Genomic DNA, 25,488 nt, shown 5'->3' with positions numbered 1-25,488 from the left:
CAGATGAAAAGTCTGACCTTCAGTCTCTTTGTGGCCACTGCTGACATTATCTCTGCTATGCCCAGAGTTGTTCTTTGACATCCGAGATACTCTGATTCCTTGCCACTTGTGGGCTGCAGGTATCTTAGCTGATGTAAAAACCTTGGTACCTAGGAACAAGCCTCCCCACTTGCTCCTTATAACCATTTCCTCTGGGGACTTTCTGTTTCTTTAGGCACCTCAACTGAATGACATATGGTTCCCAGCTAACTCTTAGGGGTAACAGACCCTATCTCCTCCCAAGTTAGAGGGAATCTTTCCAATCTGTCTTACCTTTTTTCTTTCTCTAAGATATGTGGCTTTCTTCTCTCCTGGCTCTTATCATAGGTGTTTATTAAACTCAGAGCTAACCTTGATTTTGGAGTACTTCCATTTTTAGTTCTGTAAAAATGCCTGAGATGAATAATTACCAAGGAAAGAGAAGTCCTGGATTCTTGCATAGAGCAGGAGATGGGGAAAATACAAGAAGATTACCAAATCAATGTCAATGAATTAACCTGATGCACTTCATAATTTGCTTATTTTAAAGTAATTGTACGCTACATATTCAAACAATGGAACGCTATACAGCAATGAGAATGAACAAGCTAAAACCACATGCAGTAATATGGATGTCTCACAAATATAATGTTGGATGAAAGAAGCCAGATACAAAATAGTACATACTATATGGTTACATTTATATAAAGTATCCAAACAAACAAAACTATTCTATTTTGTTAGAAGTCAGTATAGTGGGAACTAGTGCCTGAAAAGGAACACAGGGAGACCTTCCATGGTGGTTTTCTGTTTCATAATCTGTGTGCTAGTCACATGGGTGTGTTCAATTTGTGAAAATTGTTCAAACAGTACATTTAAGCATTGTACGGTTTGTGTCTTACAAGTCAATTAAAAGTTCAAAAAATACTAAGTGTTTAAAGGGGTAATTTTCTTTAGTTGCTTTGAAAAATGTTTTAAGGTCTAAAGAAAACTTATCTATTTTTCAACACAGATTTTTGCTAAATAAGTGTAATATTTGGCATAAATGAACCTAAAAAATCTTCTGTTTATGAAAGTAGAAGACATCAAAGATTGTAAGGAGTTGTGAAAGATGAAAATTTGTCAGTGGCAGAAGAGATATAATGCACTTTCTGATTACCAATTCTGGGAAATTGCTTATGGAGAAAATTGCTAGGCTACAAAGAAACAAATTACAAATATTTGTTAAGTATATTTTTCTGGAACAAGAAAATAACTAGGGTTTCCAACTTCTTTGAGAAGATTAGAAACATGATTTTAAAAGCTAATGAGCAATAAGGCCATATAGAAATAAACTTTATTTTTAACTTTAAGAATTAAATGCAGCAGTGACTTCAGCAGTAAAATTAATAATTAATAGTTATTTAGTTGTTAATGAATTGATCTTAATTAGAGGATTATAGTAATTAAGAATAAGTTCTATGAACTCATTGGCTAAATTATAGTTCTGCCATATGTATAGAGAAATAAGTGTTTCTTTTCCTGACAACCAACTGGTTTCTGGGCCAAGATATTTCCATCGATGTGCCAGATTTCTCCTTAACCTCTTTAATCTCAGATGAAGCATATTTTCTATTTGCATGGCACTTAAAACTACAAAAACACTCTGAGATAATTAGCCCAGTTTTACAGATGTGGAAATCAAAGCTTAACGATGTTAAGTGATTTGCCCATGATGATATATCTTGCATATATTTTTGAAACAAGGTGTTTGGATTCCAAATCAAGTACTCTTTCCACTATCAGGATACCACTTGTAAAAGAGCCATAAAGTAAGAAAGTGGGTCTGTCTTGGATCTGTCCAAGAGGTTTTAATAAAACTACGCTTAACTGTGTAGTTCTGCCTAATGGGCATTTTCACTTCAGGGTTCTTCAGAACACAGTCATGCCAGGGTTACAGTTGTGTGCACCCACATCAATAACAACAGGTTGTTGATATTTCGTTTGGACTGACAATCTTAATTTGTTAGAAATAAGTTTTTTATGTGGTTTAATTTTGTCTCCCATTTTCTTTGATTGTAGTTCTCCAGAACAGAAGGACAGATGGCTCTCTCTCCTTCAGAGGTATTTTTTCCAGTATATATGTATGTGTGTGTGTATATATATATATATATATATATATATATATATATATATATATATATAAATCTTTAAGTTGTAGCTGAATGAATTAAATTTTTCTCTGCAGGGATGTGCCCCAAACTAACCCCCTTTGCCTTAGTAGAAATTGTTCATTTGCCTCAAAATAAACTGTTTAGACTGTACACTAGCAACTACTTCCTATAAATAATGTTCTGTTATTACGTGTATTTCTTTCTTACTAGGAAGGAGAACACTGAGGTCTGGTTAGATCATTCTAGACAGAAATTAGTCAGTAATCTCTCCCATCTCTTTCAGTGTCTCCAACCTACCATGTGGAGCTAACAGTTTCCTCAAAGCATGTATTAAGTTTCCATACATGGAGGTTTTCTGCTGAGGACCTCAAAATTCAATTATTTTCCCTACCTTTGAGCATTAAGACTAAAATGGTCAATTGAGATTCATCTCTTATTCCCATAGTCCTTCCCTGCTCTCCCTTCCCAAGCATGGAGACGACCAAGATATATACTGCACTGGAGAGCTCAATGAGAAATAAAAGGCCATTGTTTTGATTTGGTCTAGTAAAGTATTATGTATGCTCCTGTACTTATCACTAAGTTTCTGGGCCTGTCCAGAGAAGGTAGGGAAGCTTTGAGGATAAAACACCATCCAGAGGTGCCTTAACCTGACTATACTTCTCAAGCCTCAGTTGAAATGGATCTCCTCTTCTTTTTTGTGCCCATGCCTAATGTCCTGAGAATTTTTTAAAATTCTCTTCCAACCCATAATGTAATCTGACTTTGCTGAGTCTCTCCATCTGTCTTTTTAAAAATAGCATATAAGTATATTGAAAATATTAGCAAAATAGATTGATTTAAAAATAAGCCATTGGCAAAATCCATCTGACTCAGTGTTGTTTTGGGTTGTTGTTGCATTTGATTAGATACATCAATCTAGAGAAAGAGAAGGACTACCCGAAGAGCATTCCCCTCAAAATCTTCGCCAAGGACATTGGGAATTGTGCCTATGTAAGTGTTTCTAAGCCAGAAAATTAAATTCCAAGTCCCTGCATAAGGCAGAACACCGTGGATAAAAAGAGAGACAGGCAGGCAGACAGTCTGTGTATGTGCTGTGGAAGGTAGGCATTTAGAAACACCATTATGAGAAAGTGCATTTCCTGGGGTATCTGTGTATCTTTGTTCATATGAAAAGTAACCCTAGAGAAAATGAAGCAAGAGAAATTCATATTAATTACAGTATTTAACATTTACACTTGGAAAGAATATTGCCTGTCAGATGTCTCTTTCCTCCCTCTGGCATTAATGTTTCTCTGGATCCTTTCAGTAGCAGCTGCAGAGGCTTGTAGTAAAGACATTTCCACAAGGAGATATTTCCTATTAGTATTAAGCAAGTTTTTCCAACTTGTCACTTCTTAAGTAGAGAGTGGGTTTTGGAAAGTTCTTCATTCTTTGAGTTTTAAAGTATTGAATTCCTCAGGTTAATAAATGGATGAGCTGGGAAAGATAACATTTTTAATGGATCAGCATATTCTACCTCATGGTTTTTATCATTTTGGTCAATAAAAATTAAGTTTGTTTAGCCCTAGTTATTGTGCGGAATTTTATGGCTGAAATATCATGCCAAGATGTTATTAATGATACACAAAATGGAAATGAATATTTTTATGATACTGTGGTTTGCCACACTTCATAGCAGCCCTAGATCACACAGGATAGTTTTGTGTGTGGAAAAATATGTAGTACAAAACAGTTATATTTTGGGCAAAAGTCATACAAATGTTCTGACATGAGTGCTAGATGTCATTGCCTGAGGGAAATGCTCAAATGTGTATGCTATGAGACTACAGACATCTTCTGTAGCAAAGTAAAGAGGAAAAAATCACCACTGTTTTTCTGCCAGCTTTCATTCAGTTGTTATGGCAGTTGGTTACATTCAGGATTTTCATGGAAAAACCCTTGAATTTTTTCCAACACTTTCAGTGTATGGAAAGTGTGTGCTTGAGAAGGGACTGGTTTTGGAAAAGAAGACGAGATTTGGTTGAATTGGGTGCTCTGTTTTATCACTAGTACCCTGGTTAAAGTCCATGATGATATGACACACTGTCCTTTGCTCTCTGAAGTTGTTTCGTGGCAAGAGTCTCCTTTCAGGGAGCCCTGCTTGCAGAGTGATTCCCCCCAAATAGCAGTGCATGTATGAGAAGCATTCTTTGTCCTTGGCCTCTGATTATGCACAACCTGTTAGTGAATTCTGCTAATATGGGAAAACAAATAGCCACATTCTCAGTTTTGTCTCTTTATTTTATTTGTTTACTAGGCAAAGAACACTTATCTGCTAAAATTCATTTGTTTTGTCTACCCGAGAGACATGCAGGAAAAAAAAAAAACACATCCTATAATTATTATTTTGAACATATATACCTAATATTAAGAAAAATCATTATCTTAGAAACCAGGTACATTGGGAGTGATTATTAGTATCACAGGATAGATCCTTCACTTTACAAAAGACTTTATAGAGTGTTTCTTTAAATTAAATGAAAGGGTTTTCAGACTCAAAAGAAAAAAGCAGAAGCCTTTCATTGTATTCTATCTCAACTTAAAGCCCAGTATGTAAAACATCTCTGCCATTCTGGTAGAAGACAAACACTGAGCCTTCCCTGTTCATTTCTGAGATACTTTTGCTTAATCCTTGGAGCTATAAGGAACACCATTTGAAATCAGTTAACAAACTTGGGGCAATTTGTCATGTTAAGTAGTAGGCTTATAGAGAATAAATACTGTAATGGAGAGATAAGTGATGAGTTATCAGTAGATTTCACTTAGCTTTATTTTTAGATCATTTTGTTTCCATTTATGTTACTTATTTGTGCCATTTAAGCCTTATCAGGGACACAGCACTAATTGCTCATTTATCCAATAATTATAATATGTAAAATCTACCCTATGTGCATAGTAAATATTTCTTTTTTTAATTTTTATTTTATATTGGAGTATAGTTGATTAACAATGTTGTGTTAGTTTCAGGTGTACAGCAAAGTGATTCAGTTACACAGTACATATACATGTATCTATACTTTTTCAAATTCTTTTTTCATTTAGGTTATTACAGAGTATTGAACAGAGTTCCTTGTGCTATACAGTAGGTCCTTGTTGGTTATCTGTTTTAAATAGAGCAGTGTGTACATGTCAATCCTAAACTCCTAATATTTCTTTTTTGATAGCATAGCATTGTCTTATATTTAAATAATGTCTATTTAGAGTTCAGTGAACTCTATATATATCTCGGAATCTCGTTAATTCCATTTCTCTTTCTTGTGAACTCTTTATTTTTAGATAGTAATTTCTCAATGTGGTTTAGCATTTAGCATAGGGCTATTATAGATACCCTATTCAGTGGCAGAGTTGGTAACAGAATTGAGCTTTCTAAAATTTTCAATTTGTTTGCTAGGCCCATTGGTTTTAAGGCCTCTAAAGATTTCAACAACGAAAATCTCAGCAGCCACAGTGCCTGACATACAGAAAGTGCTCAATAAATAGTGGGTTTTTTTTAAAGATGTCTTTTGTAACCATTTCTTACTCTGATTTTACCTGAACTGACTTTACCATACAAAGAAATGAAAACCCACACTGTGAAAACAGTACTCAGAAAGAAATAGAAAGTAATCTAATGCTCTCCCTTTTTTACTGCACAATGCTTAATGGAAATAGTCATGGACATGATGCAGAGGACCAACCTCACTGATTATTTTTGTTTGTTTGATTGGGAGGGTGGTCCTGTCTCTCTGAAATATATTTGTTCTTTTTATTTCTGGCTTAAGTTCTTATATTTTTGAGTCATATATTCTTTATTTTAAGAGGAAGAGATGTTTTATTAAAAGGCATAATATGGAATGAAAGTAAATTATCAAGGGTTTGTGTTCTACTTAAGTTGTGCTTTACTCTGTCAACACTTGAAATCAGGATTTGCCTGTGGATAATCACTTGACAATAATTATTTGTTCACCTGTTTTAAAATTCTTTATTTATAGCTATATTTCTTTTTTTTCCACAGTCTAAAACTATAACAGTAACGAATTCAGATACAGCAAATGAAGTTATCAACATGTCACTGCCAATGCTAGGGATAACTGTAAGTTACTCTGCTAGATATTCTTAATTAAAAACAAACTTTGATACTTTGATTCTTATAAATATTATCCCTTCCATCATAAGACAGCTGATTATTAGAGATACCAGTCATATTTTGTCCCCAGAAATGTAGAAAATAAGGACAGTAAAGTTTTTTATTCTTTTTGAGGGTTTTGTTTTGTTTTGTTTGTTTGTTTTTGCGGTACGCGGGCCTCTCACTGTTGTGGCCTCTCCCGTTGCGGAGCACAGGGTCCAGACGCGCAGGCTCAGCGGCCATGGCTCACGGGCGTAGCCGCTCCGCGGCATGTGGGATCTTCCCGGACCGGGGCACGAACCCGTGTCCCCTGCATCGGCAGGCAGACTCTCAACCACTGCGCTACTAGGGAAGCCCTGTTTTGTTTTGTTTTTAATTGAAGTGTAGTTGAATTACAACATTGTTGGGTTGGCCAAAATGTGTGTTTGGTTTTTTAAGTAACATCGTATGGTAAAACCCAAACTAACTTTTTGGCCAACCTAATAGTTTCAGGTGTACAACATAGTGATTTGATGTTTTTATAGATTATACTGCATATAAAGTTACTATAAAGTATTGGCTACGGGGCTTCCCTGGTGGCGCAGTGGTTGAGGGTCCGCCTGCCGATGCAGGGGACGCGGGTTCGTGCCCCGGTCCGGGAAGATCCCACATGCCGCGGAGCGGCTGGGTCTGTGAGCCATGGCCGCTGGGCCTGCATGTCCGGAGCCTGTGCTCCACAACGGGAGAAGCCACAACAGTGAGAGGCCCGCGTACCGCCAAAAAATATATATATATATAGGCTATATTCCCTGTGCTGTACATTACATCCATGTATCTTATTTATTTTATACCTAGTAGTTTATACCTCATAATCCCCTTCACCTATCTTGCCCATCCTCCTACCCTACAACTCATTGGTAACACTAGTTCTCTGTATGTCTGTTTCTGTTTTGTTATATCTGTTTGTTTGTTTTATTTTTAAAATCTACATATAAATGAATATATACAGTATTTGTCTTTCTCTAATCTATCCATGTTGTTGCAAATGACAGAATTTTCATTCTTATTTATGGCTGAGTAGTATTCCACTACACACACACACACACACACACACACACACACACACCCCCCACATATTCTTCATCCATTTATCTGTTGACCAACACTTGGGTTGCTTCAGTATCTTGGATATTATAAATAATGCCACTGTGAACATTGGGGTGTGTGTGTCTTTTCAAATTAGTGTTTTTGTTTTCTTTGGATATATTCCCAGGAGTGGAATGGCTGGATCTTATGGTAATTCTATTTTTAGTTTTTTGAGGAACCTCCATACTATTTTCCACAAGGGCTGTACCAATTTACATTCTCACCAACAGTGTACAAATGTTCCCTTTTATCTACATTCTTGAAAATATTTGTTACTTGTGGTTGTTTTGATGATAGCCATTCTTAAAGGTGTGAGGTAATATCTCATTGTTTTGATTTGCATTTCTCTGATAATTAGCGATGTTGAGCACCTTTTCATGTGCCTATTAGCTAGCCATCTGTAAGTCATCTTTGGAAAAATATCTATCCATGTCTTCTGCCATTTTGGGATTGGATTGTTTGTTTTTTTGATATTGAGTTGTATGAGCTGTTTAAACATTTTGAATATTAACCCCTTGTTGGTCATATCATTTGCAAATATCTTCTCCCATTCTGTAGGTTGTCTTCTTGTTTTGTCAGTGGTCTCCTTTGCTATGTAAAATCTTTTACTTTAATTACATCTCATTTCTTTATTTTTGCTTTTATTTGATTTGCCTTGGAAGATACATGCAAAAAAAAATATTGTTACTGTTTATGTCAAAAAGTGTTCTATAAAGATGTTAAAAAAAAAAAGTGTTCTGCCTGTGTTCTCTTCTAGGAGTTTTATGGTTTCCAGTCTTAACATTTAGGCCTTTAATCCATTTTGACTTTATTTTTGTACATGGTAGGGGAAATATTCTAATTTCAGTTTTTATGTGCAGCTGTCTGGTTTTCCCAATACCACTATTGAAGAGACTTTATTTTCTCCATTGTATATTTTTTCCTACTTTGTTGTAGATTAATTGACCATATTCATGTGGGTTTACTTCTGGGTTCTCTATTCTGTTACATTGTGTCTGTTTTTGTGCCAGTATCATACTGTTTTGATTGCTGTAGCTTTGTAGTATCATTTGAAGCTAGGGAGCTTGATACCTCCAGCTTCGTTCTTTTTTCTCAAGAATGCTTTGGCTATTTGGGGTCTTTCATGGTTCCATACAAATTTTAGGATTATTTGTTCTAGTTCTGTGAAAAATGTCATGGGTATTTTGATAGGGATTGTATTAAATGTCAGTTGCTTTAGGTAGTATGGACATTTTAACAATATTAATCCTTCCAATCAGTGAACATGAGTTATCTTTCCATTTATTTGCCTTATGTTTGGTTTCTTTTATTAATGTTTTATAATTTTCAGAGTACAGGTCTTTTGCCTAGGACAGTAAAGTCTTAATATTAGCTTAATATTGAGTGCTCTTCTTCCACTCCCATTTTATAACCTGTGTGAACTGAAAAGCATAATAAGATTAGACTATACTTTTAGAGAGATAATAATATGCATTTTAATTTTATATCCTATACATATACAGTTAGGGAGTTTTTTGGCATAAAATTCTCCTTTCAACCTCCTTCCCCCCTTCTCACTTGTCACTATATGACTATTCTTTCCCTATCTCCTCTCCTGGTTCTTCCTCCTTACCTAATTATTCACTTATCCCAAGAGTCAATCAGTCTTAGGATGATGAATTCTGAAGGATCTACTCTACAGTAGAATTTTTACATAAAGAACATATAGCTAATAACCATATTCACTAGCTGCAGGTCCAGAGGATAAGGTAGATGGTACCTCCTATTGAATCTGTAAATTTAAAAGTAAGCTTTGAATTAGATCATAGATTTAAAGATTTTTAGTATGGACACCACATTTTCCCCAGTTTTGCTTTTAGCTTCTGCTTCTTTCTGTTTCATGGGGCAATGATGAGTTTTCGAAATTTTATTAATAGGGAAGATTGGAATGTTTGAGGATGAGGTAGGGAAAAAGGATCAGAAAGTTCTCATGTCCTCCCTACCAGTATATAAAAACCACACAGTAGGTACTTGTATTAAAGGGAATGACTTTCAGAAGGATGGAACTAAAGGAAGAACTTGAACAACACCATTTCTTGAGTGAGATTCTCTATAAGTATGAAAACATGGTGTTACTAAGATGTGACATAACATATATGTAAGATATGCCATAGTCTTAACTGTATTTCAGATTGCTTTTACACATTGCTATTATAAGCCCTTAAGAACTCAGGGCAACCACAATTTAGAATAATAGATCTGATTTATTTTAGTGAAATTTAATAATATATTTAAGATGTAAATAAATATATATGCACTGAATAAAGCAGGCACCTCTGCGTTGATTTCTAAGCTTATATAATTATACATTGGAAGAGAATGAGTAGTTTAAGGGAAGGAAGAGAGATTAATTAATGACATGACTCATTTTCTTATTTATGCTTTCCTTTTGGATAAAGTGATCAATCTCATCATACCAAAAATATTTCTGTTCAATATAGTTAGGAATTGAGGCTGTTTGGTTGTACTGTTCTAAGGGATTATTAAGGTGTTTTCAGACACTACCAAAAAAAACGAAATGATCATTGTTAGATTGCTCTTCCTTTTGCAATACAAATTTTTTGACTAGGGGATAGTGAAGGAAGTGACAGAGTAGGGGAGGGTATTGGGAGGGGTAATCTCCTAGCCAGGACCCTCCATTTTAAGGTCAGGGTCCTGATTTTTAATCAGAAGATAAAGGCAAGAATATTAAATATTATCAGTCTGTTGTAATTTCATTTAAAACATTTTTGCTTTATCTTCTAGAGGGTACAGCAAAGTTTGTATAATTTAGTATTATTTCTTTCAAGTGGGAGTTTCAGTATTGCTGGGTTGTAGTTCTGCTAGTGAACAGTTTCATTGTTCCCCATAACTGGGCCTATTCTCTAGACAGAGTTCTTGTCCTTTCTGTCCCTAGGCCTGGACTTGCCCAAAATAAAGCCAGTGTGGATTGTGCCAGCTACCTGTCTCCTCTCCTCAAAGCCCGTTGGTCATTCTTCTTCCGCTCAGAAGCAGCTAAGCTAATAATCAGCCTTTGAGACTTTACTTTTTCATCACAGACACAGCAGTGTAGTGGCTTTCTGGATAACAAGGTTGTCTTCGCAGGGACATGTTGGAGATTAAGTCCAATATTCTCTGAGAAGTTTAGAGATAGCAGAAGGCAGGACTCTGAAGAAGATAGATTTACCTTTTAGAAAACCAGGAAGTTTCTGCTTACTTTGTAAAAAGGCATATATATGATTTCATATTCTGTGGGCTACCCATAATAGTGAGGGCCTGATTCTATTGCAGTTCATGGATCCCTAGTCATCCCTAGGGAAAAAGGGCAGGGTTCCTTAGTCCTCTGTTGGGGATTAGAGAGGGAGAGACGGTTTGTAGGAATCAGCACTGCCATCTTCAAAGGCCATATCCACCCCATGAACCTGAAAAGCATTTATATTGTCTCTGTTCTTTCTTTTTTGCAAAACATAAAATTACCAAAAAAATAAGTATCCTCATTCATTTACCAAATGTGAAAGAATTATTGTTAATTCTTTTATCTCCAAGGGCTCTGAGAGAGAGTACCAGTTATGGGTCAATTCTGGCAAAGAAGAGGCACCATACCCACTTATTGGTAAGTTTCTATGAAAATATAAGATAGGATTGATTGTGTTTTAATTATAATTCTAAATGTCTCAGAGAATTGGTCATATGGTCCTAAATTTCAATACTATTAAATATTAATCTTCTATAATATTCATATATTAATTTAATAAATATCAAATATTTCCTGTGTGCCAGACAAATAATATCTCTTCATTCAAGAAGCTAATGGTATAGTTGGGAAGAGAAATGTAAATTTTCTTCTTTTTTTTTTCACTTTACAGAAGTACTATCTTGTCAACCTTTTTAATTTTTTTTCCAAAATAAAGCAATATGTATTGGTATTCCTTTTTCCCTATATATTTATTTTTCATATTTAGTTTTTGAATTCCCTGTTTCCTTTCCTACTTACTACTTGTCTCTATGGAAGACTATCTATAATCCAATCATGCCTCAATCTATCAATATCAGTGAGTATTTAACACCTGCCCTGTGCCCAGCACTTTCCTAGCCATCATAAAGACAATGAAATTAAACCATTTAGATTCTTAGTCTTCACTGACTAACTTAGCAATAACTACTACTTTACTAACTACTTTGCTACTTCTGTAGCCAAATTTTCCAGCATTTGTTTTGAAGAATTATTGGTAAATAGGTTACATCTTCACCTTATTTAAATCATTTAGCTAAAAAATATTCTTGATCAGTGAGGCCCTTCAGTGTGGTTAACAGAAATAAACCAATTACAATAAGGGACAGTATCTGTAGCAGATCTTGAGATGATGACATTGATGATTGATGGTGATGATGATGATTTCTGTTAATAATTTTTAAATGCTTACTATCCTGCCAGAATTGGGCAAAGTATATCATATGAGTTATCTCATGGAATCCTTTCATTTACCTGTGAGATCACTACTGTGTAATTCAGGTTTCAAATAATCTGAATAATCTAAAACCAAACTGTTCTATGAAATGTATATTCTCAGACTTAAAGTAAAGCAAGTCATTGTGCACATGGCTGGGGACAAAATTCACTGCATTTCCAGTTTCTTAATGTTGTCATTTTTGTAAAAGTCAATGAGCAACAATTAAAGCTGTGTTTAAAAACCGAATGAGTACATAAAATAATTGTTTTAATAAAATATATTAATTTAATTAAAACTATATAGATGGTAACTCTCAGACTTAAACAGCTTCAAGCTCTTTTCTAACTCTCACTAAAAAAATACATGGGACACGGGACATGATTGTTACTTAGCAACAATTCTCCATTGCATATTTTAACATGCCTTGTAAACTTCAGTTGTAGATTAGCTATTGGCTATTTTGATAAATTGATTTTGCTTTATTGCTGTCATAGAAGTCCTTTTTTGCCTTAATCCCTGAAAGTTGCTGTAGTACTTGATGTTAATGGAACATTGACATTGTATGCCTATGCCAGATGGAAAGGAAATGGAAGAGTTCACTGAATTACATTCAGTGATAAATCAGGAATAGAAGAGAATTTACCCTCTTTAAAACGTAAACTAAGTCTATGGCATAATGGTACGTGAGGATTAATTTAAAAAATAGAATTACTTAAGAGTACTAAAGAGCAAAAAATCATGTTGCAGTCAGATGTCCAGGGTTTAGTTTTTCTAGTTTGAAAATTCCTTTTTGAATCTTGTCTCTTTTTCTGATACCCTGCAGTCTTCCTTCTAATTATTGCTTATGAATAACAACCTCAGAGGACAGTGGTGGGAGAGAAGCGTAAATCAAACAAACCAGTCCTAATGAGTCTTGAGTAACTCTAATTATATAACTAGTAAACAGTATAAAATGTCTTTTTCAGAAAGATATCTTGTGTTGAATAATAGTAATAATAGTGATGCTTGAAATATATAGTTTTCTGCCCTTATTATTTAAATAATATTAACTGCTAATGTTTACTTATTTGATCCTTATAATGCTGTGTGTAGATAGGGTAAATATTTTAAATCAGAGGTCAAGGATTGGCTGAAGATTTGCAGATATAGTTAGTGTCAAAGGAGAAACTAGAATACCTTTAAATACTCTCAGATGTGAACATAGAAAAAGTCAACATTATGCAACTTAAAGACAATCTGTGCATTCCCAAACAAGATATTCTTTAAAGATTTTTTTTCCCCTTTGATTTTTTTTTCTCCCCTCTCCAAAAAAAAAAGAGACTACTCTGGTTGGGCTGCTGCATTATGCACTGGTCTCCAACTGTAAGAGTGTGCATGGTGATCATTAAGTCAAAAAAAGGATTCTTTATACCAAAAGTCCCAGGAGCAAATTGCAGTACATTCCAGTATGTAGCACACACGCTCTTGGTGTCAGTCAGCCTAAAGTCTATGTTCAGATTTTTTCTCTGTGTAGGGCATGAATATCCCTATGGAATTAAAATGAGCCATCTTCGAGACACTACACTCCTGACGCAGGGATCAAAGGATTCCCCCACACCTTCCAACTTCCAAGAGCCCTTCCTCATGGAACAGCTGCCCCGAGAGATGCAATGCCAGTTCATCCTGAAGCCCAGCCGCCTGGCTGTGGCCCAGCAGCTGAGTGGTGAGTTTTCTCCTCCCTCATAGAGCCTTTTTTAGCAAAACTTTTCATTCCTGAAAGCAAAGTTTTCAAAGTTCTTTGCCTTTATACAAACAAAGACCCAAACTTGCAGCCAGATGAAGTATTTTTTCTTTTGAATTTGCTGTGTTTTGAAAGGAAAGATGGAGTTTTAGAAGATGGTTTTATAAATCAGCAGTAGGAGTGACTGACTTATAATCAGCAGTTACTGACTGCAGTAGAGTCTGTTCCTTCTTTCTTCACTATTCTTTCCCCTTTAACCTATGCCCACTGCAGAGTCAAAGGCACCAGGCAGTGCTGCAGGTGCTTCAATGATTTCTTTGTACTGTAATACATTGCATTGTGTGTTCCCCCTAAATGGTCACATTGTAAAAAGGAGGCTGTCAGCGATGGGTGTCAGGAGACTCTGATGCCCTACCTGGATCCTGGTACTGGTAAGTATGTTAAGCTTAAGACGATTTCCACAGAAATCTCTCCTTTGTCTACTAATCTATTCTGATCCCTGTGAACGTAACCATCCCTTACCCACACCATAATAAAGACTTCAGAATGATAAAAGTGATATTCAACATAGGAGGACCATCATTAATTACCCTAACCCGTTTGAGCTTTACGCCCTCAGTCTGAGAATAGATTGTGTAGAAAATAGAAGAAAATATATCACACCAAAAAGTGTGAGTGGGGTAGTAGAAAATTGATGCTGAATTTTTGTAGCTGCTTATGTCAATTTGAACAAACTGGGGGACCCACTGAACAGTGGCCATTGTTTTATACTCATCGCCCCACACATGCATGTCCAACCCTGTCACTTTCTGTTGATGACCTAGCCTCACACTTTATCCTTTATTGAAGTCATTGGTCAGGACTCCCTAATCTTGCTAACACCAGCTATAAAAACTTATCTTACATTTGCACTAGTCCTCCTCTCTCCTATAGTGGTAAATTGAGGTTTTGAACCCTAAGGCTATTTACTCACATCTTTGGACCATTCGGGAGGGGTATTATAGAGATGTTATAGTTTTCCATCCACTAAAAAGTGAGGCAGAGAGTTTGGTCTATTTTGTTTACTGCTATATTCCCAGCACCTGGAACAGTGTCTGAATATATATAAAAAAGCATCCAATAAATATTTGTTGAATTAATTTATTAATAGGTCTGTTGTTAGTATTCATTAAAGATATAAAGGGAATGTTGCCTTTATAATTAAGCTAAGGAGAATAATATTTTACTCTTCTACCTTTATACTCCTGTTTTTCAAAATTGTTTCTCTGGGTCCCTTGTCAATAAAATAAAATAAATGTATTTTAATTAATTGGACCAAAATAATCAGAGATCAAAAATCCTAAGGGTTTTACCCAATTTTGTCAACGACCTGCTTATTAAATTGTAGGCATCCTCTACATATTAATCCTCTGTTTTTCCCTGTTAAAAGTTAAGATAGTAATGGTTGCAGCTGTAAGATGATTCATGATAAATGGGATCAGGGATGGAGTAACTATAGACCAATGGTGACAACCTACCTGTGTAGCTAAAAAATTAACAGATGAAGCAGTTTTGTATTTTTTTAATACAGGGGATTTTGGTGAACAACTGCTTTGGAAACCACTGACTTAGATCAGGGATCAACAGACTTTCTCTGTAAGGGACCAGGTAGTAAAATTTGCAAGTCAGCAGACAAAATTGAGGCTATTACCTAGGTACTTACATAACGAGAGAAAACAAATTTCCACAAATTTTTCACCGATGATGTTCAATATGTAGTAGTAATTGAGTACCGTTTTATGTAATACAGATATACTAATGAGAAGAATTGAATTCTTTTTCGGAAATAACATTTTGCTTAATTGGGGTTCAAAATTAGTATTCCTATGATAATAATTGAATGCAAAATGTTCTGATCTGTAATGAGATTTTATATATTTCATGATCTTTGAAAATGTCTTTTCACACAGATAGGTACTGCCAAATACTAATATATCATTCTACAAGCATATAATTTTAATTGAGCATATTCCTCTCTTTGGAGGCATTTGTAGAATTTTGTTAGATTCCTCCTTTGATATTTACCTTTTGGCATGTCATTTCATTGCAAATTAATCACTTCCAATTGAAGGTTAGGTGGAAGTTAAAGGATTTTGGAATATGGAAATTTATTTTTGCACAGTTCAGTTGCACAAATGATTTTGAAACATAGAAAATTCCTTTCACTTGCATTAAGGTTGGTAAATACTGCTGGAACTGTAGTTTGAGCCCAGGAAATACATCTGCTATAAGTTTTTATGGAAATGGAGATCTCGCTTCTTGTTTTAACTTTAGACAGGAGGAGAAGGGTAAAAGTAGCTTGACATTACTTGTCCATTAAATGTCTTAAATGTCAGATTAGTGTTTTCGTTTTCTTCAGATAATTACCCAGAAATGGAAATGCTGCATCCTATGGTTGTACTATTTTTAGTTTTTTGAGGAACCTCCATACTGTTTTCCATAGTGGCTGCACCAAATTACATTCCCATCAACAGTGCACATGAGGTTTCCCTTTCTCCACATCTTCACCAACACTTGTCATTTTTTGTCATTTTGATAATAGCCATTCTAACAGGTGTGAGTTGATATCTCATTGTGGTTTTGATTTGCATTTCCCTAATGATTAGCGATGTTGAGAATCTTTTCAAATGCCTATTGGCCATCTGCATTTCCTCTTTGGAAAAATGTCTTTTCAGGTCCTCTGCCCATTTTTTTAATCAGGTTGTTTGGTTTTTGGCTATTGAGTTGTATGAGTTCTTTATATATTTTGGATGTTAACCCCTTATCAGATACATGATTTGCAAATATTTTCCCCCATTCAGTAAATTGATTTTCTATTTTGTTGATGGGTTCCTTTGCTATGCAGGGGCTTTTTAGTTTGATGTAGTCTTTTGTTTATTTTTGATTTTGTTGCCTTTGTTTTTGGTGTAAAATCCAAAAAATCATTGCCAAGACCAGTGGCAAGTAGCTTACTCTCATGTTTCCTTCTAGGAGTTTTATAATTTCAGTTCTTACATTCAAGTCTTGATCCATTTTGAGTTAATTTTTTTGTATGTGTGGTCCAGTTACATGTTTTGCATGTTGCTGTCCAGTTTTCCCAATACCACTTATTGAAGAAACTATACTCTCCTCATTGTATGTTCTTGGCTCCTTTGTCATAAATTAATTGACCATAAGTGCATGTGTTTATTTCTGGGCTCTCTATTCTGTTCCATTGATCTGTGTATCTGTTTTTATGCCAATATCATACTGTTTTGATCACTATAGCTTTATAATATAGTTTGAAATTAGGAAGCATGATGCCTCCAGCTTTGTTCTTCCTTCTCAAGATCACTTTGTCTGTTTGGGGTCTTTTGTGGTTCTATACAAATTTTAGAATTGTTCTATTACTGTGAAAACTGCCATTGGAATTTTGATAGGGATTGCACTGAGTCTGTCGACTGCTTTGGATAGTATGGAGATCTTAACAATATTAATTCTCCCAATCCATGAGCATGGAATGTCTTTCCATTTATTTGTGTCTTCTTCAATTTCTTTCATCAGTGCCTTATAGTTTTCAGTGAACAGGTCTTTCAGCTTCTTGGTTAAATTTATTCCTAGGTATTTTATTCTTTTTGGTGTAATTATAAATGGGCTTATTTTCTTAAATTCTCTTTCTGATAGTTTGTTATCAGTGTATAGAAACACAACAGATATCTATATATTGATCTTATATCTTGCAAATTGACTGAATTCATTTAGCAGTTCTAAAAGTTTTTTTGGTGAAGTCTTTAGAGTTTTCTGTATATAGTATTATGTCATCTGCAAATAGTGACAGTTTTACTTTTTCCTTTCCAATTTGGATATATTTTATTTCTTTTTCTTGCCTACTTGTTTTGGCTAGGACTTCCAATACTATGTTGAATAAAAATGGTGAGAGTGGGCATCCTTGTCTTGTTTCTGATCTTAGAGGAAAAGCTTTTGACTTTTCACCATTGAGTATGATGTTAGCTGTCATATATGACCTTTATTATGTTGGGTTACATTTCCTCTATTCCCACTGTCTTGAGAGTTTTTAATCATAAATGAATGTTGAATTTTGTTAAGTGTTTTCTTTATCTATTGAAATGATCATACGATTTTTATCTTCTTTTTTGTTATTGCAGTGTATCATGTTGATTGATTTGCAGAATATGAACCGTCCTTGTATCTCTAGAATAAATCCAACTTGCTCATGACATATGATTCTTTTAATGTATTGTTGAATTCAGTTTGATGATGTTCTGTTGAGAATTTTTGCCTATATGTTCATCAGAGATACTGGCCTATAATTTTCTTTTCTTGTGGTTTCCTTGTCTGGTTTGGTATCAGAGTAATGCTGACCTTGTAAAATGACTTTGGAATCTGTTTTTTGGAAGACTTCGAGAAGCATTGGTATTAATTCTTCTTTGAATGTTTGGTAGAATTTACCAGTGAAGCTGTCAGGTCCTGGACTTTTGTTTATAGGGAGTTTATAAATTACTGATTCAGTCTCCCTATCAATAATCAATCTGTTCAGATTTTCTGTGGCTTCATATTCAGTCTTGGAAGTTTGTATGTTTCTAAGAATTTATCCATTTCTTCTAGGTTGTCCAATTTGTTGGCATATAATTGTTCGTAGTAGTCTCTTATGATCCTGTATATTTCTGTGGTATCAGTTGTAACATCTCTTTTATTTCTGATTTTATTTATTTTAGCTCTTTCTTATTGAGTCTGGCTAAAGGTTTATCAATTTTGTTCATTTTTTCAAAGAACCAGCTCTTAGTTTCATTGATCTCTTCTACTGTCTTTTAGTCTCTATTTCATTTACTGGTGCTCTAATATTTGTTATTTCCTTCCTTCTAGTAACTTTGGCTTAGTTTGTTCTTTTAGTTCCTTGAGATGTAAAGTTAAGTTGTGTACTTGAGTTTTTTTGTTTCTTGAAGTAGGCATTTATTGATATGAACTTCTCTCTTAGAACTTCTGCTGCATCCATAAGTTTTGTATATAATATTTTCATTTGTCTCAAGGTATTTTTCTATTTCACTTTTGATTCTTTCATTGACCCATAGGTTGTTAACGGTAGCATGTTGTTTAATCTCCACATATTTGTGAATATTTCAGTTTTCTCGTGTAATTGATTTCTAGTTTCATACCATTGTGGTTAGAAGAAATGTTTGATATGATTTCAGCCTTCTTAAATTTGTTAAGACTTGTTTTGTGGCCTAACATATGATCTATCCTGGAGAATGTTCCATGTGCATTTGAGAAAAATGTATGTTCTATTGCTTTTGGATGGAATGTTTTGCATGTGTGTATGTATACCTTAAGTTCATCTGATTTAACTTGTCATTTAAGGCCGATGTTTTCTTACTGTTTTCTGTCTGAATGATCTATCCATTTATGTAAATGGGTTATCAAAGTCCCCTACTATTATTTATTGCTGTTTATTTCTACCTTTAGGTCTGTTAACATTTGCTTTATATGTTTAGGTGCTCCTACATTGGGTGCATAAATATTTTCAAATGTTATATCCTGTTGTTGGATTGACATCATTATGTAATACCCTTCTTTGTCTGTTATTACAGTCTTTGTTTTAAAGTTTATTTTGTCTGATATAAATATAGCTACTCCAGCTTTCTTTTGGTTTCCATTTTCATGAAATATCTTTTCCCATCCTTTCATTTTCAGTCTGTGAATGTTCTTAGGTCTGAAGTGAGTCTCTTGTAGGCAGCATGTAGATGAGTCTTGTTTTTTTATCCTTTCAGTCCCTCTCTGTCTTTTGATTGGCGAAATTACTCCACTTATATTTAAAGTAATTATTGATAGATATGTTATTGCCATTTCTGTTGTTTTCTGGCTGTTTTGTGGTTCCTCTGTTCACTTCTTCTCCTCTTGCTTTCTTCCTTTGTGGTTTGATAACTTTAGTGATATGCTTAGGTTCCTTTGTTATTCTCTTTTGTGTATCTACTTTAGGTTTTTGCTTGTTGGTTACCATGAGGATTACATGTAACAACTTATATTTGTAACATTATTTTTATGTTGATACCAACTTAAGTTTGAACACATTGTAAAGCTCTACATATTTATTCTCCCCCCTCAACATTTTGTTTTCTGATGTCACATTTTACATCTTTTTATCTTGTCTACCCTTACTTAAATATTGTAGTTACAGTTATTTTTTTACTATTTCTGTCTTTTAACCTTCATATTAGCTTTATAAGTAATTAATTCACTACCTTTACCATATATTTATCTTTACCAGTGAGATTTATACTTTTATATATTATTAATTAGCACCCTTTCTTTTCAGCTTAAAAAAGTGCCTTTAACTTCTCTTATAAGGCCGGTTTAGTGGTGATGAACTCCTTTAGCTTTTGCTGGTCTGGAAACCTCTATTTCTCCTTCAATTCTGAATGATAACTTTGCTAGATAGAGTATTCTTGGTTGGAAATTTTTGTCTTTCAGCACTTAGAATATATTGTGCCATTTCCTTCTGACCTTTAACATTTCTGCTGAAAAATCTGCTGATAGTCTAATGGGGTTTCCCTTATACGTAATAAGTTGTTTTTCTCTTGTAGCTTTTAAGATTCTCTCCTTGTCTTTACCTTTTGACATTTTCATTATAATGTGTCTTAGTATAGATCTCTGGGTTCATCTATTTCGAACTGTCTGGGCTTCCTAGATCTGAATTTCTGTTTCCCCAAGTTAGAACACTTTTCAGCCATTATTTCTTCAAATAAGTTTTCTTCCCCTTTCTCTTTTTTCTTTTACTGGGACCCCTATAATGTGATGTTTAATACATTTGATGTTGTCCCATTTAAGCTATCTTCACTTTTTTTCATTCTTTTTGCTTCTCTGATTGGGTGAGTTTCTTTGCCCTGTCTCAGGTTCACTGATCATTTCCTCTGCCTCATCAATCTGTTGTTGACCCCTCCCCCTGGGTATTTTTCAATTCAGGTATTCTTTAGTTCTGTGACTTCTGTTTGGAACTTTCTTATATTTTCTGTCTCTGTTGAAGTTCTCACTGTGTTCATCCATTCTTCTCCCAAGTTCAGTGAGCATTTTTATGACCATTGCTGGAAATTTTTATCAGGTAAATTACTTATCTCCACTTCGTTAACTTTTTTCCTGAGCTTTTATCTTGTTCTTTCATTTAGAACATATTTCTCTATTTCTTCATTTTGCTTGATTCTATATTGGTTTCTATGCATTACATGAAACAACCACCTCTTCCAGTCTTGAACCATTGTCCTTGTGTAAGAGATGAACCTTTTTATTCAACCCTGCCCTAGCTCTTGGTTTTCTCTCAACCCTTTGTAATTGTCCAAGCAGCCTATTTTATTTTTAATAGCTCCCAGTAGTTGAGGATGTACCAAGATTAGTCAGTGTCCCAAAGGGGAGAGAGCTCAGTCAGTACCTTTTATTCAGGCTGATTGGAAACCAGGTCCTCAGGCAGCAGCTTTTCAAGAATGAAAATATATGCAGTCCTCTAGGACTGCAAGCATAAGCATGCTGGCCCCCAGAGCCAAGCCATCTGGAGGTGTCCCCTGGCAGCAGTCACAAAAATTGGGACTCCAAGTGGGTGTATAAACTCCTTTCTGGGAGATACCACTGTTCTGTAGTCATGCATAGGGGAGTGAAAAGATGGTGTCCCCTGGGTACCTTCTTTGAGAGCACCTCCATAACCTCTAGGTGTGTGCCAAACCTGAAGCCTGCCCCCAGGGCTGAAGTTCCTGGATGAGCAAATTGGCCACTTTTACAAAAAGACTGGGGGTGTGTTTCAGTCTGCTGTCTGTGCAATATCATAGGGATGGTAGTCTTCTAAGAACTGTCTCTATAATTGTTACAGTCCTGTGGGACCCAGGAATGCAAGCCCCCCTGGTCAGGTGATCAAGGGGCATTCCCTGGGTGACAGCTGCAAAAACTGTGTCACCAAATGTAAAAACCAGTGCACCAGAGGTGTGTAGAGCCTCCCCTCCAGGAGATAGAGACACTCTGGAGCACAGCAGAGGGAAAGCACAAAAATGGTGCCCACTAGCTGAAGCGGGGCAGAGGGGGAGTACAAAGGTGGCATCCACTGAAAAAAGGAAAAGAAGAGAAAGAAAAAGAGGACGGGAGGAAAAGGAAAGAAAGAAGAAAAAGTAAAAGATGACACCCACCAGAAAGGGGGGGAAAAAGATGGTGCCTGCAGGCTTTAGCAGTACAGAGAAGAGTAGGAAGATAGTGTCCACCAGCCTCTGTCCTGGGGAGTATCCCAGCAGACCCCTGCCCCTTAGACCAATGCTTTAAAATTAGTAAATGAAACTCTTTCACATGAAGTCTGGGTGCTTTTCAAAGGGCTGCTTGTGGACTGAGCTCTGGGGTGGGTGAGCCTGGGCATAAGCCCTTTAAGAACCCTCCCTTAGGGCTTCGCTGGTGGCGCAGTGGTTAAGAATCCACCTGCCAGTGCAGGGGACACAGGTTCAAGCCCTAGACCAGGAAGATCCCACATGCCACAGAGCAACTAAGCCCATGCACCACAACTACTGAGCCTGTGCTCTAGAGCCCACGCACCACAACTACTGAGCCCGTGCACCTAGAGCCCATGCTCCGCAACAAGAGAAGCCACTGCAGTGAGAAGCCCGTGCACAGCAGTAGCCCCCACTCTCCACAGCTAGAGAAAAGCCTGCACACAGCAACAAAGACCCAGTGCAGCCAAAAATAAAATAAATTTTAAAAATTTTAAAAAAAGAACCCTCCCTCAGTTCCACAAAGCCCCACATGTCTCATGGCATGAGACATGTTGGTCTTCAAAGTGAGATGTTTTGGGAGCTCATCCCTCAGATGCCAGATCTTAAAAGTTGGGGTGACCTATGTGGGGTATGAACCCTTCACTCCTTCTGGGGAAGCTCTGGGTTTTGAGTTTCTTCCTGACTATGGGCCATTGCACGAGGGGTGGGGTTTATGGTGAGATAGTGTCTCAGCCTTTTCTACCCACTTGGATGTAGTTTCCTTCTCATTTGCCCAATGTAACAGGATGTAGTTTCCTTCTCATTTGCCCAATGTAACAGGGTCTCTCCGCCAGTTTTGAGGGGTTATTCAGAGGAAATTGTTCCATATATAGCTGTAGATACAGTGTATCCATGGAAGGAGGTGAGTTCAAGATCTTCCTACATCACCATCTTGCTAAAATTTCTAATTAAGGGGTTTTTGTTGTGGTTATTTATTACTCTTTAATAATCTATAAGCACAAACTTTTAAGAATTACAATTTTTAATATTCAGTTCCATAATTTAAGCATGAAGAAACTCTAGCTTGAATCTTGCCAGAATTGTTTAGGAAAGCTGGATGTACATGAATTTCATTTGCTCTGCATTTACATCATCCTAATCTTTTTTATAACAATTGCATGTTTTTTCATCAGCCTTTGACATTTAGAAAGTAAGAGCTATGCATTAAAACCTCTGCAAGAAAGTAAACTTTAATGAAATTTTTTTTCTCTCAGTCCCAAAGGGAACATGAACTCTAAAATTGACTGTTGTATATAATAAAAGGCATGGCTGCAGCTGAAAGCATTTATAATAAAGTACAGAACTCAATTTCTACTTTATCCTCTGTCTACATTCATCAGATAGCTGGGTATATAACTTTATGATAGAGCATTCTTCCTAAGAAGTGTGTGAAAGCTAAAAAAATCAAATAAATCTGGTTTTGAAATAGTGAAACCAGATTAAATGTGAGGAAACCAGACTGAGTACAACTACTCAACATATATAAAGATACATATTAAACAAACATTTGCACAGATTGACATTGCTGGCCTACAGGAACCCCCTTCTGGGTTTAAGAATAAGGTTCAGTTTCCTTTTCTGTTTTTTAAAATGGTGGAGATTGGGAGTGTCAGGGCAGAAAGGAAGTGCTTTAGTTAAGCAGAGTCTGGTATTCCTTCCTGTCTGCATACTTCCTGAAGGCTGTTACACAGATGGAGAAAGGGTGTGGGGAGGAGGTCCTCTTTGTGGAGAGGAGATTGGAGAGGTCCTCTTTGTGGAGAGGAGCTTTAATCAAGATTGCTATGACCTATACGCCCTGAGCAAAGTAGCACTTTTCATACGCTATCCTATTTAATCCTCTCAATAAGGCTTTGAGGTGTAGATAATGTTCTCATTTTAAAATTGAAGAAAAAGGGTAAGTAACGTGCACAAATTAGTGTTTGAGCCAGGAGTCTAAGTGGGCTCCTGACTCCAGAACCAAAGACCTTTACACCTGGATGTATGCACATTAATGATGCACTGACTGTATCCTGAGGAAGCCAAGGGTGGATGATGGTCTGAAGGCTTTTCAGTAAAATGTTACTTATTTGATTATCCTCCCACGATTTGGCTTTTTTAGTATTTGGTTTAAGTTGGTTACGCTAAGGAAATAAACAGTATAAAACACTTGTTTGAAATGAGCATTTGACACTGCCGATCGTGTCCTCCCTGAAAAGATCATCTCCTTCATTGTTCCATTGTCAGGGAGTGCTGAGTAGCTGAACGTCATCTCTGGCATCTTGGTTGAATGTCAGGACCACACAGCTGAAGTGTATTGACTAATCCCATGCACTGTCCCTAGAGAAAATGGAGTCTAACCCTGTGTGGTCACCACCTGGGAGTTATGGCCTTTCAAATCTCAGCGCTGTTAGCCTTAACTGCAAGTTGTTTTGAATCTGCCCCACACAGGTGCATGCTTCGGGCATCAGCCAGAGATTTGGGCAGGATTTATACACAATGTTTGGGGCTCCCACTATTCAGTTTTCTCCTTTCTGGGATTCGCTCCCCCCCCCTCACTTCCCAGCTGCTCTGGTTACCTCCATCTCTATTCTCTAGTTTTTTCAAGCCAGTAAGAGTGCAGATTTCTCTCCCAATTTTAGTCACCCCTACACCCTGGGGCCCGTCCTCTGGCTGAAAGCTGTAAAAATAGGAAACTTACCCAGTGCCATGCCATTCCCTTCTTCCAAGCATTAGACTTTTACCTCCACTGTCTATCTTCTTTTGGTTACTCTTTAGTGCCTTCAGGTAGGCCTTTATATTTTTCTTTAATTTTGTCCAGAGTTTATAGTTGTTACCTGTGCGTATGTGTTGAGGGCCAGAGGAGACACACGGCAGAAAGGTCCAAAAGGAACCTTAATGAGCTGTCTTTTTAAGTATCAAATTCTGTGCAAATCAATCAGTTTTCATGTTAAAATTAGATACAGCTGACATCAAAAATGTCTTAGAATTATGATCTCACAAAATCATGATTCACTGTTGACCTTTCTTACTTCTGCCTGTTTTGTTCATACTATCTTTACCACCTAAATGTCTCCTCAGTTCAATTACTGTTTGAGAATGATTTATTGAGTAGTTAACTTCACGCAAGTCGTGGTGCTAGATCCTCTGCCTATTGAAATTGTGTTCATTCAAAATTCACATCAAATGCACATGACTCCAGGATCACTCCCTCACTCCTAATCGGTAGATAGATGTGCTTTATTGTTCTTCTGAATACCTTTGATGCTTTGTTCCCCCCTTATGACATTTTATTTATTAATATACTTGCTTTTCCCTCACCCCCCCATCACCAGCCTTGTTCCCCCATTAGATTGTAAACTTTACCATGGCAAGGGCAAGTCTCACTCATGTTTGTATCCATCCATGCTTCCTTAAACATGCTTTTTAAAGTCAGGAACCGAAAAGATACATGAAAGTCTTTGCAGTTGGAAAAAAGGGGGGAATATAGAACACTAGTTTCCTATATCTCTATCCTCAGTAGTAGAGTGGAACATCAGATAATAAAGCATTCTTGTTTCTAGAGAGCACCTTAATAGAGACAACTCTTCTT

The 25,488-nt window shown here is 36.1% G+C and overlaps 1 protein-coding gene across 1 annotated transcript in view; it reads left to right on the top strand.

Moving 5' to 3' along the window:
* The window catches only part of ARHGAP20 (Rho GTPase activating protein 20), a 150,448-nt gene that overhangs the window by 109,001 nt on the left and 15,959 nt on the right, over positions 1 to 25,488 (top strand). Inside the window, exons 5-9 of the mRNA XM_060157943.1 lie at positions 2,080 to 2,121; positions 3,080 to 3,164; positions 6,208 to 6,285; positions 11,008 to 11,074; positions 13,426 to 13,614. Coding sequence (XP_060013926.1) covers positions 2,080 to 2,121; positions 3,080 to 3,164; positions 6,208 to 6,285; positions 11,008 to 11,074; positions 13,426 to 13,614 — 461 coding nt within the window. The remainder of the gene's footprint in view (positions 1 to 2,079; positions 2,122 to 3,079; positions 3,165 to 6,207; positions 6,286 to 11,007; positions 11,075 to 13,425; positions 13,615 to 25,488) is intronic.

This window comes from Lagenorhynchus albirostris, chromosome 9, assembly GCF_949774975.1.
Source record: "Lagenorhynchus albirostris chromosome 9, mLagAlb1.1, whole genome shotgun sequence".
Lineage (NCBI taxonomy): Eukaryota > Metazoa > Chordata > Mammalia > Artiodactyla > Delphinidae > Lagenorhynchus > Lagenorhynchus albirostris.
Note: the sequence above shows the minus strand (reverse complement) of the source record. Positions and strands in the feature narration are given on the sequence as shown.